The following is a 15,704-nucleotide window of genomic DNA, read 5'->3' as shown; positions in this document are numbered from 1 at the left end:
AAAAAAAAAAAAAAAAAAGAGTTTCCTACTTCAAAGAGAATCTGTAAAAATCCAAAGGAAAAAAATATGCAAAATGCTTATGGGTTCTCAGAAGAAAGGAGGAAAGCAAAAATATCACTTGCTCACCTGATAGTTTCAAAGACTGAGAAATAAGACTTTCGGTTCTGGTGACAGACTGACCTCTTTTGTTTATCTCATATACCTCCAGGTCCAGGACATTTTACCCCAATAAAATGAGAACGAAATAATTTTTAAAAGCATAAACCCACAATGTATTCAATGGAGAGTCAATTCCTGTCGCAGGGCCGTTGCACTGGCTACCTCCCTGCCTAGCATGCTCTTCTCCAGCCCTCCATACAACAAAGTCCCCCACTTCCTCTGTCTTTCTACGGATCCTACCTCTCCTGGAGGCTACCCTAGGGGCTCTGCACTTCTAATCCCCCTTGTTCTACCCAATACCCTTTTTGTTCTCCTCCTTCGGATCTATCACTTATAACATACACTAGCATTTACTGCTTTATGATGTTTTCTTCTCCATTGTCTGCTTCTCCCCAGTAGACTGCTGCTCTGTTCACTGATGCAGCTCAGGGGCCTAGCGCAGGGTGTGGCACGCAGTAGAAACTCAGTATTTGTTGAGTGAGTTAATGAAACATTAGATGAGATTTCAACACACGTCTAGAAGACCACTCCTCTGAGTGGTCGCTCATGCAGTAGGGAGAGCAAGTGGAAGGAAAGAGTCCAGGAAGGATTCCAAGAGCTGTTGATCCTGGAAGAAGACCAACGTCACCACTTGATCCAAGGCTGCATCCTTGAACCTCTTCCAATGACGTCCTTCACCATCATTACCCAAAGGCATGCCCCACACTTTGGGAGACTGAGGGGTAACAGACAGACAGAGCGTCCAGCCAAGATTGAAGCAGGGTATTATAAGGAAGACACTGAAAAAAGAAAAGTCTCCTAGAAACTCCAGGAAAAATAGACTTTAGTTAAGAAATCTATTCACAGTATATTCCTCGATTCTGCAATAGGCAGCATTTACCTAGTCTCAATAATGCAAACACTTGATGGGTTTATCTCACGATAGTAATACAACAATATTGGGGGAAGGTGCTGAGGAGCGGCATAGCGGAGTTTAATCCTCACCTACCACAGCAAGACAATAGATAATGTCAGAATTCGATCTTTTAAAAAGCATTATTAACACATCATTTGGTATATGGAGGTGATGACTGAAAAAACAGCTAAGCTGAACGTCGCCCCTGAGAAGAACTGCTGAAGACGCGTGGGACAGCGGGTCTTGAGATTGTTGTATTCACGGTAAAACTTTTAGGAAATTTAAAAAGTCTGTATTTAAAGATGTCTAGTTGATAGCCTTTTAAGCGGCTGAAAAATCCTGATAAGAGAAATAGTAGAGCCCTGGGCTCACTCGGGTGGAGGTGCTGGTGAAAGGGCAGACATCGCTCGGACACACCTGGGCACATACGCTCCCGAGCTAGACTGCGGTGAGGTAGACCGCAGGATCCCAGCCAACTCAAGGTGTTTTCCTTCATGACCCTGGCCAGCCTGCTTCAGACCAACTGCTCGGATCCACCTATCCACTAGATGCCAGCTGATTTCAGCCCCCCAAATGTATATTTATATACCTTTTCATATATAATATATACATAATAAGGCTGATCCCACACAGTGTGGAATATTCTCTCCTCTTTCTCATATCTCTGTCAGTCAGCTCTCTCCTACTGATACTCTCACTGGTTCTTTGACTATGGACTATGGCCCTGTGTTGGGACCCCTCCCTGAAGCCTCCTGGGTTCGGGCGTGCATCCTTTTCAGCTCTCCACAGCCTGCTCTCTTAGCCTCTGTTTTGTTCTAGCGGTTCACTCTCTTTCAATCCTCATGTTCCTCTTAAAAACTGTAATTTTTTTTTGAGTCTCGATCCATTCCAAGGATCTAGGACTCTTCTCACATTCCTAAGGGTACTCTGGGGAAGGACTTAAATGCCTCCAGTCTGGCTTTTTCTCCCAGGTGAGCTATATCTGATCCATGGGAGACTCTCACACATCCTTTCCCAAACTCTGGGAGGGCACGTTGGTCCTGGTGCAGCCACAGGCCACTTTAGCTTTCTTAGGTATGAGGTAGGCCCCAGTCTTCCGTGTCCTCTACCTGATTCCAAGGAAGACACCTTACTAGGGTTGAAGTGACAAAGGAAGCAACCAAGCTGAGGAGGGCACGCACAACCTCATCGGTTCCCCCCAAAGACATCTCTTCACTAACCCTGGCTCTCTCCACACTCCTCCTCACTCTTATGTCTTGGCTCTGGATGAGGGATCCAGGATGATAACTGACCCACAGCTGTTTCTTTCATAAATTCTGTATGTCCGTCTATTACCTCACTTTGGATTGCAGCATCCCCTGTATCTTGGTGCTTGGTACAAATTTCAAGTTCAACATCATGTTACACACATAGTACTTCTATAATAATAATACTAAAACATTTCCAATTTTGGAAAAACATAATGCACGAGGGGAAATGTAATCAATGCTAATAATAAGCACTAGACTCAGCCACATGTACATTGCCCTGACATCGTCCCTGCTGACGTCTGCTAAGTCTGCTTAGTCCTCCCTGCTAAGTCTAAGATTCCAGCTGACGTCTCACCATCGTTGCGCCCAAGCCCTCAGGGGGCTGGAAATCCTCATGATCCAGACTCGAAGGCCTGAACCTAGAGCTCGATTTCTCTTTTTTGAAAAGGGAGATAGGCAGGTGTTAGTAAACAGGGTCAAGAATAGGCTGGGACCAGGGTGCAAAGCTGCTTTCCTCTTGATCAAGTCACCGTCCTTGCTCTCTGACTCATACCTGATGCTGTAGCTATGAACTTCTTCCAATCTCCTTGGCCCGTATTACCTAAAAGTCCAACCCTGCATTTTGGGAAGCTCAGGTGCAACGGGCACAGCATGACCTTCGGAATTAGATTGATCTGGGGTTGCATAAAGTCTGCCACTCATTCTCTGGCATTGGACAAGTTATTTTATCATCCAGAAGCTCAATTTTCTTGTGTATCAAATGAAAATAGCCCACCACCGTGGAGGGGTGATATGAGGACCAAATAAAAATGCGTGTAAAATAGAGAACGAATGAGAATAAATATTTATTTTGTACCTACTATGTGCTAGGCACTTTGCATACATTTCTTCCGAATTTTTAATATCCTTTAACATATAAAAATCCTCTACTTGTAGTCTTTGCTTTCCCGACCAGATTTAGCCATAATCACTGAGGCCTTTGGTGAGGGCAGGCAGCCCACTGGGTGCTCCCTGGCCACCCACAAGTGAGGGCAGGAATTGGGGCTGCTGCCCGAGTCTCACACCTGTCATGTCTGCAGGAGCTGAGTCCCTGGGCCCTGGCACCCCTTGGATCCTCTACTGTGTTTTCCCAGGTTGAATGGCTGATTTGTCCTATCACTTTGTACCTTTTTCACTTTTGCCTCACAGATGGTCTTGAACCCAAGCCCTCTTTTCTGGAGCCCTGACTTGCTTAGCCTTGCACAATTCTCTCTCACTCATACTCCTTTTTTGCTGGAACCTTGTTTCAAACTAGACTGACATGGGGCCGGCCCCGTGGCCGAATGGTTAAGTTCACACACTCCGCTTCGGCCGCCAGGGGTTTCGCTGGTTCGAATCCTGGGCGCTGACAGGCTGAATTTGTGTTATCCCTTTGGACACTTTAATTTGAGCTCTGATCACATTCCATTTTGCCAGAGTTCTTGTCCCCAGTTCCTCCCTGAGAGTCTCACAGTGAGATTGGTTCTGCTAGACTTGGCTACACACACATTGCCAGCTCTCCCCTGCCCCACTGACCGGTACTGCTGGCGTCTCAGCGTTTGCTGTGCCCAAGCCTCAGGGGGCTTGAAACCCTCCAGGTCCAGACTCACTCATTCTAAGTCTTAGCCTCCACATTCCCCAGGAGTAGTTAGGACTAATTAGGACTAGAGTAAGCTTACTTTGAAATCCATGGGACTTCGCCATCTTCTTAATGGTGCCCAGGTCCAGAGTGTTGAGCCGGATGTCCACCGTGAAGTGGTGATACGGAATGAAGTCACCACTTCGGCAGTGGTCACACCTGTGAGCATTTTCTTCTAAAAAGCGGGCACATTTCAAGTGCATGGCTTTCTTCTGGTCCTTCAGCCACAGCTCATAGGCTGTTTTCTGCATAATAGGCTTGCAGAATCGAATGATGTGACACTCGATCACCTCGCTTTCCAGCTCACGAAGCTCTTCCTCCTCTCCATGAGCTAGAGAGAACAGAAAGGTTTTTTCAGCCAGGCGCTGGGCAACGAATCAACTCCTGCTACTTAACCGAGATCAGTTCTTTGATCTAGATGTCCCTTTAACTAACAGGAAGTATGGGTCACTTCCAGGCTTTACTCACCCATTCCTTCACTGGGCTTCAGAGACAGGGAGCGATAATTCACCACAAACGAGGCCGTGTTCTGTTTCAGAGCCATTCGGAGCTCCTTGCCATTCCGGAAACAATCAAAGATGTTGGATTCCACTAGAGTCGCCAGGGCCTTGATCATCATCTTCATGTTCCAACAAGGGAGAATCTCAAACAACAACTCTGTAGTGAAGGTCTGGCCAATGATGGCCGCACATCTCACTAACATCTGGTGGGAAAGGCTCATGCTATCCAGCTGAACCAGAGAGATTTCTGCAGGTGGAAAGCCACACGACAGTGAAGTGGTAATCTGTCTTTATCAAATACATTCTAGAGATGGGCAACTGTCCTGTTCTACAGTTCTTGGTAACAGAAACCCAGCCAAACTAAGCCAAAAGAAGGATTTTCTTAGTACCTACTTCACAGATAGCACTCACGCTGGGAATACAAAAGATGTAGATGCTATGATCTAAAAATACAAATAGCACAGTGGTCAGACAAAAATAGGATTGATTTCAAGGTATTCTGATTTTGCGTTAAAGTGTGGCAAGGGTTTGGAGGAGAGGAGAGGTCATTGCAGGCCACAGTAGTCAGAAAACGCAGGGCTCGCCATCCATGTTCTGTGTTGACTTCTCCAGCCGGTCCTTCTCTATCTACTTCACTGGCTACGCCTTCTCCTGGAACCTCTTACCAATAAGCCTTCTCTCTATCTTCCTCAGAGATTCATTTATTCTTGTGACAGTCCATTGTCATCTCTACGCTCATGCCAAAGTGTCAGGAAGTTCCTACTCCAAACCCAGCTTTTCACCTAAGCTCAAGCATCAAAGCTCACGTGGCCTCCTGGACATCTTGATCAGAATGTCCTTCCAATGCAGCCCCCTCATCAGAGACGATATTTGAACTTCTCAACTTGCCCACAGAACACTACACAGGCCACCCTAGTCCACCTTCCTGCTTTAGTAGACATCGTGAACAAAACACAAATGATGCTCTTCTGAAGACTGAGAACCTTGAGGCATCCCTAGGTCATCCTTCGAAACATTTGAAGTTATTTATAGACGGCATGGATTAGAGCTGAATGCGTACTAGAACATTGCTTGAAAGCCAATTTTCTTTAAAGAATAATAATACAGCCATGATATAAATTGCCTTGCTCGCCATTTCTTATAAAAGTAGATGGCAGAAAGAGTTTCAATATTGGGTTTTCTCTATTTGGTTTCTGTTTAATTCAATATATACTGTACCTCATTCTTTTATGCAATTAAGCAAAACTTTGTTCAAATCAGACCCCAGAATATGCACAGCGGGAAGGTGGCTCCTAATTAGAAGGAGAAAAGCTAAGCCCACCGTGGAGACTTCCCACTGCCTGGGGCAACACAAAACAGACAACAACCGCAGGCTGTTACTACTGTCCTTTCTCCTTTTTTAGATAGCCATCCTAGAGATGGCAAAAGGGGATTTTAAGTCCCAGAAAATGAACACCACGTCAAATTTTCTTTACCTTTTAATGATGCTGGTGGTGACAAGTTTTTCAGTCTGACACCACTTGCGAGGTTACAGAATTCTTCACTTTCCTCCTCATTACTGAGAGTGAACATTTTTAATTCCTCTGTTGGCTTAGCAAAATTCTCTATTGGAAGATAAAAGGGAAGAAAAGTCGAGTCATCATCCTGTGATTATCCTGATTTTCCAATAAGCTTTGAGATGGATCTCATGTGAGAAAGAGCAGGCAGAGATGTGTATTGGCTCATCAGGTATTCTGGAATACTGTGTTTTATGTAAAACCGACATATGAAAATCTAAATTTACTTTAAAAATGTTCTGCCTCCCCACCCCCCAAAAAAGGGATTGGTAATAACTATTGGAAGCCTTCCTTCTGTAATACCTGCAGTTTTACAAAAATTTGATTCAAAGATTATCAGGATGGATCTTGTATGCATGCTCAAATACCCATCAGATGCAAACACATTCTGTGGGAGACTGTACTCTGCTTACGACATGGTTATTATCAGAAAGAGATATTAAAAATGGTGAGGCTTGAATAGTAAACTTGCCTAGTAATTTTGTCTCCTGGCACCCCAAAATGCATTACTTATTTCTCCCTCCAGTCATTCATGTAACACTTGAGTTGCAAGACACTGTGATAGGCGATGTGGAAATACGAAGATGAGCATAGCTAAGTTCCTAATCTCCTGGAGAGATGAGATCCATACATAACGAGCTAGACTGGCAGGCAGTAAACGAGCGCCATGCGAATGGGCACAAACAGCAAGTGTCAGAGAGTTCATGTCAATACCGTACAGACTTTTTATTCACCATAGCCTGTGAAGGCTATAAATGTGAGTAATGCATGCTTTTAACCCTCAAGGAGCTTACAATCTATGGAGACAGAGATTTAAGTAACTAGTCCTAATACCAGGAAGAGTGATTTAAGAGGTAAAGAGCAACGAGTAGTATGTTGCGGGATAGAGAAGAAAGGACAGTTAGTTCAGTCTTGGTGGATTCAGAAAGGCTTCATGGAGGAGGAAGTATTTTGATCGCACCACGAAGGATGAAGAGATATTCCAAGTAGAAAATAGAGGGGCAGTCAATGCAAAGGCACAGAAGCCATGAGCACGTTACCAATTAGGAGAATGTAAGGAGACCAGCGCAGCTGAGCCACGGTGTGTAGAGCCCTGGAGTGCTCCTGCAGGAGACGTATTTGGAGAGAGAGTTTGGGAGCAGAGTATGGAAGACATTGAACATCGCACTACGAAGTTTGGACTTTATTCCATAGACAATGGGGAAATGTCACAGTTTCTGAAGAGGGAATAGTAGTAATCCAACCAGTTATTTTTAGGAAAGTAACACTGGAAGCAGCAAGTAGGAGAGGCACGAGAATAGAAGGAAGTCTGTGTCAGACGCTACAACGATGGAATATCAAGTGATGATGGGCAGGATGAGGTGAGTGGTACTGCAAGGATACTAATGATATTGAGAAAATGAGGCATAGGCAAGATAGTGATGGAGGTGAGAGAGAAATAGATGTTGCCAAAAATCAAGCTAGGAAAGACAGGAGGAAGCGCAGTATGCGATGGAGGGTAATACAGTAAGTTTCAGATGGGTTGAGTTTGAGGGGATCTATAGGACAGTCCAATGGGAAATCGGAAACATGAGTCTGGATTAAGTGAGATTACAGTTGGAGATTACACACACACGCGCACTCACACTTACACATGGAGGCTGGGGAATAGATGAACAACTGAAAACTACTGGGGAGAGAGTACCAAGCTAGCAAAGAAGAGGGCTAAGAATGGAACTTGAGGACTGTGCTAGTGGGGCAAGTAGACCCAGGGAGAGGAGCCAAGCTGATGACTAGTCAGAGAGGTAGGGGGGACGGGAAGAGTACAGCATTAGGGAAACCAAGGGAGGGCAGCACACCAAAAAAAGGGGCCAGGTGTGAGTGTGTGGGGGGGTAGGTAGGAGAGTGGGAGCAAGGGTGCGACTTGATCCTGTCTCTTCTATGCTTTTCTCTTTCCCTTTGTAAGACCTAGCACTGATACCATTCTTTCAATCACTCCACAACATCAGTTGGGTGCCTCCAGGTCCTGGGCATCATTGTAAGATTGGAGACTGAGGAGCTGACATTCTAACGATGGGAGACCAACAATCAATGACAGATAAATAAATTCATGGGATAATCTCATCATGTGAATCAGAGAGGGGCGTGGAAGTTATATCCTGCGGGGAGTTCCAGTCCTGCTTGGGAGTTTGGGGGTCACTGTAAGCTCAATGGGAAACCACTGAAAGTTGTTTGCTTTTTTTTAAAAAATCTTTTTTTCAAGAAGTTTCACTCTTACCAAACTAAGAGAATTGAAAGCCAGTAGACCAACCCTAAAAGAATCACTAAAGAACATTCTCTAAAAAGAAAGGAAACGATAAAAGAAGAAACTGTGGAACACCAGGAAAGAAGAAAGAAGAGGCTAAGCAAAAATATGGGTGAATACAATAGATTTCCCTTCTCCTCTGTGTTTGCTGAATTATGTTTGCAATTGAAGCAAAAATTATACAACTGCCTAGTGTTGTTCTAAATGTATGCAGAGTGGGCTGGCCTGGTGGCACAGTGGTTAAGTGCGCACATTCTGCTTTGGTAGCCCGGGTTTCACCGGTTCGGATCCCCGGTGCGGACATGGCACCACTCAGCAAGCCATGCTGTGGCAGGCGTCCCATGTATAAAGTAGAGGAAGATGGGCACGGATGTTAGCTCAGGGCCAGCCTTCCTCAGCAAAAAGAGGAGGACTGGCAGCAGTTAGCTCAGGGCTAATCTTCCTCAAAAAAATATATGCAGAGGAAATGTTTAAGACAATTATAAATAGTAGAGGGTAAAGGGATGTAAAAAGGGGTAAGGTTTCCATACTTAAACTGGTAAAATGATGACACCAGTTGTGATATTGTGATTTATTATAAGAAATATATATTGGGTCTTCATCCCCATTTCTGCCTCACACCTCCCCAAACCCTTGGAATTTCCTAAGTGTTGAGAGTGATCGAGGTGTCTTTTGTTATGTTAATGAGGGGACATTTGGAAAGCTCCTGAAGACCAGTGGAGACAACCACATGATTAGAGGGTTGGAACTTTTAGTCCCACCCCCCTGGCCTCTGGGGAGGAGAGAGGGGCTAGAGGTTGAATCATTTGCCAATGGCCAATGACCTAGTCAGTCATGATCACATAATGAAGCCTCCGTAAGAACCCAAAGGGGCAGCCAGTCCAGTGGTGTACTGGTTGGGTTTGCTGTCTCTGCTTCAGCGGCCCAGGGTTCACAAGTTTGGATCCTGGGCACAGGCCTACACACTGCTAATCAAACCATGCTGTGATGGCATCCCACATTACAAAAATAGAGACAGACTGGCATGGATGTTAGCTCAGTGACAATCCTCCACAAGCAAAAAGAGGAAGATTGGCAACAGATGTTAGCTCAGGGCCAATCTTTCTCACCAAAAGCAAAAAACAAAAAAGAAAACCCAAAAGGACAACTCACTGGCCCTTTTTCAGAGAGTTTCCACAATGGGGAGCCAGAACACTTCCATGTGCCACTGTGCCCGGCCCTGGCTCCGTAAGGACAGAAGCTCCTTGGTTTGAAACCTCACCCTAAGTATCTCTTCAGCGGGATGTTGGTTCATATCCTTTAACATGGTTTGTAATAAGTCAGTAATCTAGTGAATAAACAGGTTTTCTTGAGTTCCTGAGCCGTTCTAGCAAATTAATTGAACCCAAGGAGGGGGTCGTGGGAACCTCTGATTTATAGCCAGTTGATCAGAAGCACCTGGGCTTGCAACTGGCATCTCAAGTGGAGGGCAGTCTTGTGGGATGGAGCCCTCTACCTGTGGAATCTGATTCTATCTACAGGTAGATAGTGTCACAATTGACTTGAATTCTCACACACCAGCAAGGTGTCTAAGAACTGTTTGTTGGTCTGGGGAAGCCTACACACACACACATTGGGACTGGGTCCAGCAACGGTTTGCATCAGCAAACTGTGATAGGTTATGTGTATACAATATAATACCTAGAGAAACCACTAAAAAAGCTATACAGGGGCCAGCCAGTGGCGCAGCGGTTAAGTGCGCATGTTCCACTTTGGTGGCCCGGGGTTCGCCAGTTCGGATCCCGGGTGCGGACATGGCACCCTTTGGCAAGCCATGCTGTGGTAGGCGTCCCACATATAAAGTAGAGGAAGATGGGCACAGACGTTAGCTCAGAGCCAGTCTTCCTCAGCAAAAAGAGGAGGATTGGTAGCAGTTAGCTCAGGGCTAATCTTCCTCAAAAAAAAAAAAAGCTATACAAAGAGAGATGCTCAAATATTCTATAGATAAATCAAAATAGAGTTCTAAAGAATGTTCAAATAACCCAAAGAAAAGTGGAAAAATACAGAGACATGAAAAACAGAACAAAAATACAACAAAAAATAAAATGGTAGACTGAAGCCCTAATATATTACTTGCATTAAATGTAAATACAATGTAAATAGTCTAAATATACCAATCAAAAGACAGAAATCATCAGAGTGGTTTTAAAAACATGACTCGACTACATGCTGTCTATAAGAAACTTCAAATATAATGACATAGGCAGGTTGAAAGTAAAAGAATGGCAAAAGATATATCATGCAAATATTAATGAAAAGAAAATGAGTAGATATATTAATATCAGGCAAAGTAGACTTTGGAGCAAAGAAAGTTACCAGAGACAGTGAGGAATACCATATAATGATAAAAGTGTCAATACACCAAGAAAAATAGCAATCCTAAATGTTTATGCATCAAACAAAGCTGCAAAATATGTGAAGCAAAACCTGATAGAACTGAAAAGGGAAACAGACAAATCCACAAATACAGTTGGAGACATGAACATTTATCTCTCGGCAATTGACAGAACAGCTAGACAGAAAATCAGCCCTCGGCATAGAAGAACTCAACACCGCCATCAAACAACAGGATCTAATTAGCATTTCTACAACAGTCTACCAATGAAAGCAAAATACATATTCTTTTCAAATGCCTTTAGAATGTCAACCAAAATAGACCATGTCCTGGTCAGTAAAACAAACTTCAACAAATTTAAAAGAATTAAAATCATACAGAGTATGTTCTCCAAGTCCAATGGATAAACTTGAAATTAATAACAGAAACGTTATCTTGGACCCAAACACTTGGAAACTAAACAGCATACTTTTAAATAATCCATGACTAAGAGAGCATCTCAGGGGAAGTAAAAAACAATACATTGAAAAGAATGAAAATGAAAATACAAAATATCAAAAATTTGTGAGACATACCCAAAGCAGTACTGAGAGGAAAATTTGTACCACTAACACGCATACATTAGAAAAAAGAAATAGTGGGGCTGGCCTGGTGGCGCAGCGGTTACGGTTACATGTTCCGCTTCAGCAGCCCAGGGTTCGCCGGTTCGGATCCTGGGTGCAGACATGGCATCACTTGGCAAGCCATGCTGTGGTAGGTGTCCCACATATAAAGTAGAGGAAGATGGGCACGGATGTTAGCTCAGGGCCAGTCTTCCTCAGCAAAAAGAGGAGGATTGGCAGCAGATGTTAGCTCAGGGCTAATCTTCCTCAAAAAAATTTAAAAAAATTAAAACCCCTGACTTAAAAAAAAATAGAAATATCTCAAATCAATAATTCAAGCTCCCACCACTAAGAAGAGCAAATTTAACTTCAGCAGAAAGAATGAAATAACAGAAGAACAGAAATCAATGAAACGGAAAACGGAAAAGCAAAAGAGCAAAGCAATGGAACAAAAAGCGGATTCTTTGGAAAGATCAAGAAAACTGACAAATCTGTAGCAAGACTAACAAAGAGAAATATCAGCAATGAAACACGGGCTGTCACTGTAGACCCTACAGACGCCAAGGGATGGCTCCTGAGCACTGCGAACAGCTCTAGACACATAAATTCGATAACTTAGATGAAATGGACCAATTCCTCAAAAAATATAGGCTACCACAATCGATACAATATAAAAGCGATAATTTGAAAAGCCTCACCACATTAAGGAAATTGAATTTGTAATTTAAAAACTCCCCAAAAGGAAATCTCACTGGAGAATTCTACCAAACATTTAAGGAAGAATTCTTTCCAATTCTACACAATCTCTTCCAGAATATAAAAGAGGAGGGAAGACTTCCCAATTCATTTTATTAAGGTAGTAGTACCCTAACCACAAAATCAGACAAAAACAGTGTGAAAGAAAGAAAACCACAGAACAATATCCTTCATGAATATAGACACAAAATTCCTTAACACAGTATTAAGCAAATAGAATTCAGCAGCATATAATAATAATATACCAGGACAAGGTGGGGTTTATCCCGGGGTGCAAGGCTGGTTCAATATCTGAAAGCCAGTTGATGTAATTCACCATATTAACAGAAAAGAAAATGCACATAATCATAGCAATCAATGCAGAAAATTATTTGATAAAATCCAACACTCATTCATGATAAAAACTGTCAGAAAAATAGGAATAAAAGGATACTTTCTCAACTTGGTGAAGAGCATTTACAAACAACCTACAGCTAACAGCTTTTTTTTTTCAAGGAACACTAGCCCTGAGCTAACATCTGCCACCAATCCTCCTTGTTCTGCTGAGGAAGACTGGCCCTGAGCTAACATCAGTGTCCATCTTCCTCTACTTTATATGGGGGACGCCTGCCACAGCATGGCTTGACAAGCGGTGCCATGTCCACACCCAGGATCCGACCTGGTGATCCCCGGACCACCGAAGCGGAACGTGTGAACTTACCTGCTGCGCCACCGGGCCAGTCCTGCTCATGGCTTTTTAATGGTGAAAGACTAAACGCCTTCTCCCTAATATCAGGAACAAGGAAAAGGTGTTTTCTCACACTGTTCTTATTCTACATAGTGCTTGAAGTTCTAGCCAGGGCAATAGGCTAGAAAAGGAAATAAAAAGCATGCAGATTGGAAAGGAAGTAATAAAACTGTCCCTTTTTGCAGATAACATGACTTTTTACATAGAAAATCCCGAAGAACCTACCAAATAAAAAACTCCTAGAACTAGTAAGCGAGTTCATCAAGGATGCGTGAACAAGATAGACACACAAAAATCAGTTGCATTTCTACATACTAGCAATGAACATGTAGGCACCAAAATTAAAAATATAACAGCATTCATAATCTTTCCTCAAAAAAGAAATACTTAAGTTTCAATCTAATAAAATATGCCTAGGGTTTGTGTGGTGAAAACTACAAAACACTAGTGAAAGAAATCAAAGAAGATCTAAATAAGCAGTGAGACATACTGTGTTCGCGGATTAGAAGACAACACAGTAAAGATGTCAGTTCTCTCCAAATTGACGTACAATGCAACGCCTATGTGTTGAAATTCCAATCAGAATCCCTGAAAGATTGTTTGTAGACACAGACAAGATTATTCTAAAATTCATATGGAAAGACTAAGGAGCTAGAACAGCTAAAACAATTTTGAGAAAAGAGTAAAGTAGGAGCAATCAGTCTACATGGTTTCAAGGCTCCTTATATAGCCCTGGTAGTCAAGACTGTATGGTAATGGCAAAAGGATGGACATTTAGATCAACTGAACAGAACAGGGAACCCAGGTATACACTCACATGGATATGTCCAACCGATTTTTTGACCAACGTGCAAAAGCAACTCAAGGACGAAAATATAGCCTTTAGCAAATGGTGCTGAAGCAAACGGATATCCACTGGGGTGGCAGGGGGGAGAAAGGAAGAAGGGCCTCAACCCGAGGCTCACACCTTGTATGAAAACTAACTCACAATGGATCACGAACTTAAATGTAAGACATAAAACTATGAAACAAAAACACAGAGGGCAAGATGTTTGGCATCTAGGAATAAGCAAAGAGTTCTTAGACTCGACACATACCATGAAAGGAAAAATTGATAAATTGAACTTTATTGAAATTAAAAAACTTTGAAAGACCGTGTGAAGGGAATGAAAAGGCAAACTACAGAATGGGAGAAAATGTTTGCAAGCCCCAGATCCGACAAAGGACCAGTATCTAGAATGGATAGGGAACTCTCACAATTCACCATTAAAAAAATCCAGTTAGAAAATGGGCAAAAGGCATGAAGAGACATTTTACCAAAGAAGATATCAGATGGCAAGGAAGAACACGAAAAGATGTTCAACATAATTCGCCACTAGGGAAATGCAAGTTAAAACCACAATTAGCTATCACCACATACTATCAGAATGGCTAAAATAAAGATAGTGGCATGGAATGTTAGCAAGGATGGCAGAAAATTCTGGATCACTCATATATTGCTGATGGAGATGTAAAATGATATCGCCACTGGGAAAATAGTTTGGCAGTTATTTTTTTTTTTTAACTAACAGTGTAACTACCATATGGCCCGGCAGTTGCATTCCTGGATACTTATTCTAGAGAAGGGAAAACTTACATTCACACGAAAACCTGTACACAATGCTTATAGCAGCTTTACTGTGATAGCCAAAAGCTGTGAACAACCCAGATGTCTTTCAACAGGTGACTGGTTTTAAACAACGTGTGGCACACCCATATCATGGAATACTACTCAGCAAGTAATAGGAACACACCTCGGAGACACACGACAACCTGGAGAAGCTCCAGGTTGAGTTATGCTGAGTGGAAAAAAACCAGTCCCAGAAGATTACATGCTGCATGATTCCATTTATATAACATTCTTAAAATGACACAACTATAGAAATGGAGAACAGATTACTGACTGCCAGGGGTTGAGGAGGAAGTAGGGGTGGGAGAGAAGCGGGGTGGCTATAAAAAGGCAACATGAGGGACCCTCATGGTGATGGAAACGTTCTGTACGTTGACTGTATGAATGTCAATATCCTGGTTGTGGTATTCACTATAGTTTGCATGATGCCACCACTGGGGAAAATTGGGTAAAGGGTACAAGAATCTCTTGACAGGACTTGTTACAACTGCACATAAATTTGTAATCACCTCAAAAAAGTTTAATTTAAAAAAAACAATGAGGCAGCAAAGGCTTATTGTATTCAGTCACTTCATTTATACTCCAAGACACTCCCCAGAGTGCCTACTGTGGCGTCAGACACAGATGGTGCTCAGTAGATGTTTGTTGAATGAATAAATGAAAAAGAATTTGAGTTCCTTACCCCCATTTTATAGCAGGTAACTGCGAATAAAGGTTGTAGCTAGTTCCAAAATACCAGTAATTAAATGGCATATGCGGCACTGGAACTCTGGACCCCTGACTTCAAGGCCAAGATTTTCTTTTGATTACATCTGTATACTCTCTCTTTCTATGGAAGAGATGATATCTCTTCAACCTTCACAGGTCTCCTTGATGTCAAGACATAGTTCATTTGTCCTCTTCCTTTCCTTTTTTTTCTGCTAGCATGTGAATTTTTTTCCCCCACTGCGAACCCCCTCAACAAGCTGTACATGCACCGCAGAACTTCCTTACCGTTCACCTTGCCTCATCCTCTGCATTCTGGCTCGCGTCCTTACCCCATTCTCCAACCCCCACCTCCTCCTTTCATGAAAAGTAGTTTGTAAAAATTCCAGCTGGCTTCCTTTGTGCCACCGTCTCAAACTTCATCGTCTTGTATGTCTCTGTAGCATGGAACCTTGCTGACAATTCACTTTGAGCTAGTAATTTTCCCTTTGAAAAACAAGGAATTTTTTCCCCAGATAACATCTAAATGCTGCTTCGGTTCTGATCCGGGCCTTCAGATTCCTCAGGGTT

The 15,704-nt window shown here is 42.9% G+C and overlaps 1 protein-coding gene across 1 annotated transcript in view; it reads right to left on the bottom strand.

Moving 5' to 3' along the window:
• The window catches only part of ADCY10 (adenylate cyclase 10), a 76,644-nt gene that overhangs the window by 30,426 nt on the left and 30,514 nt on the right, over positions 1 to 15,704 (bottom strand). Inside the window, exons 14-16 of the mRNA XM_070496982.1 lie at positions 5,937 to 6,065; positions 4,430 to 4,708; positions 4,002 to 4,292 (exon numbers count right to left, since the gene is read on the bottom strand). Of these exons, the coding sequence (XP_070353083.1) occupies positions 4,002 to 4,292; positions 4,430 to 4,708; positions 5,937 to 6,065 (699 nt within the window). The remainder of the gene's footprint in view (positions 1 to 4,001; positions 4,293 to 4,429; positions 4,709 to 5,936; positions 6,066 to 15,704) is intronic.

The sequence above is a fragment of the Equus asinus genome, chromosome 25 (assembly GCF_041296235.1).
Source record: "Equus asinus isolate D_3611 breed Donkey chromosome 25, EquAss-T2T_v2, whole genome shotgun sequence".
Lineage (NCBI taxonomy): Eukaryota > Metazoa > Chordata > Mammalia > Perissodactyla > Equidae > Equus > Equus asinus.
The sequence above is the reverse complement of the archived record's forward strand: the minus strand, read 5'-3'. Positions and strand labels throughout refer to the sequence as shown.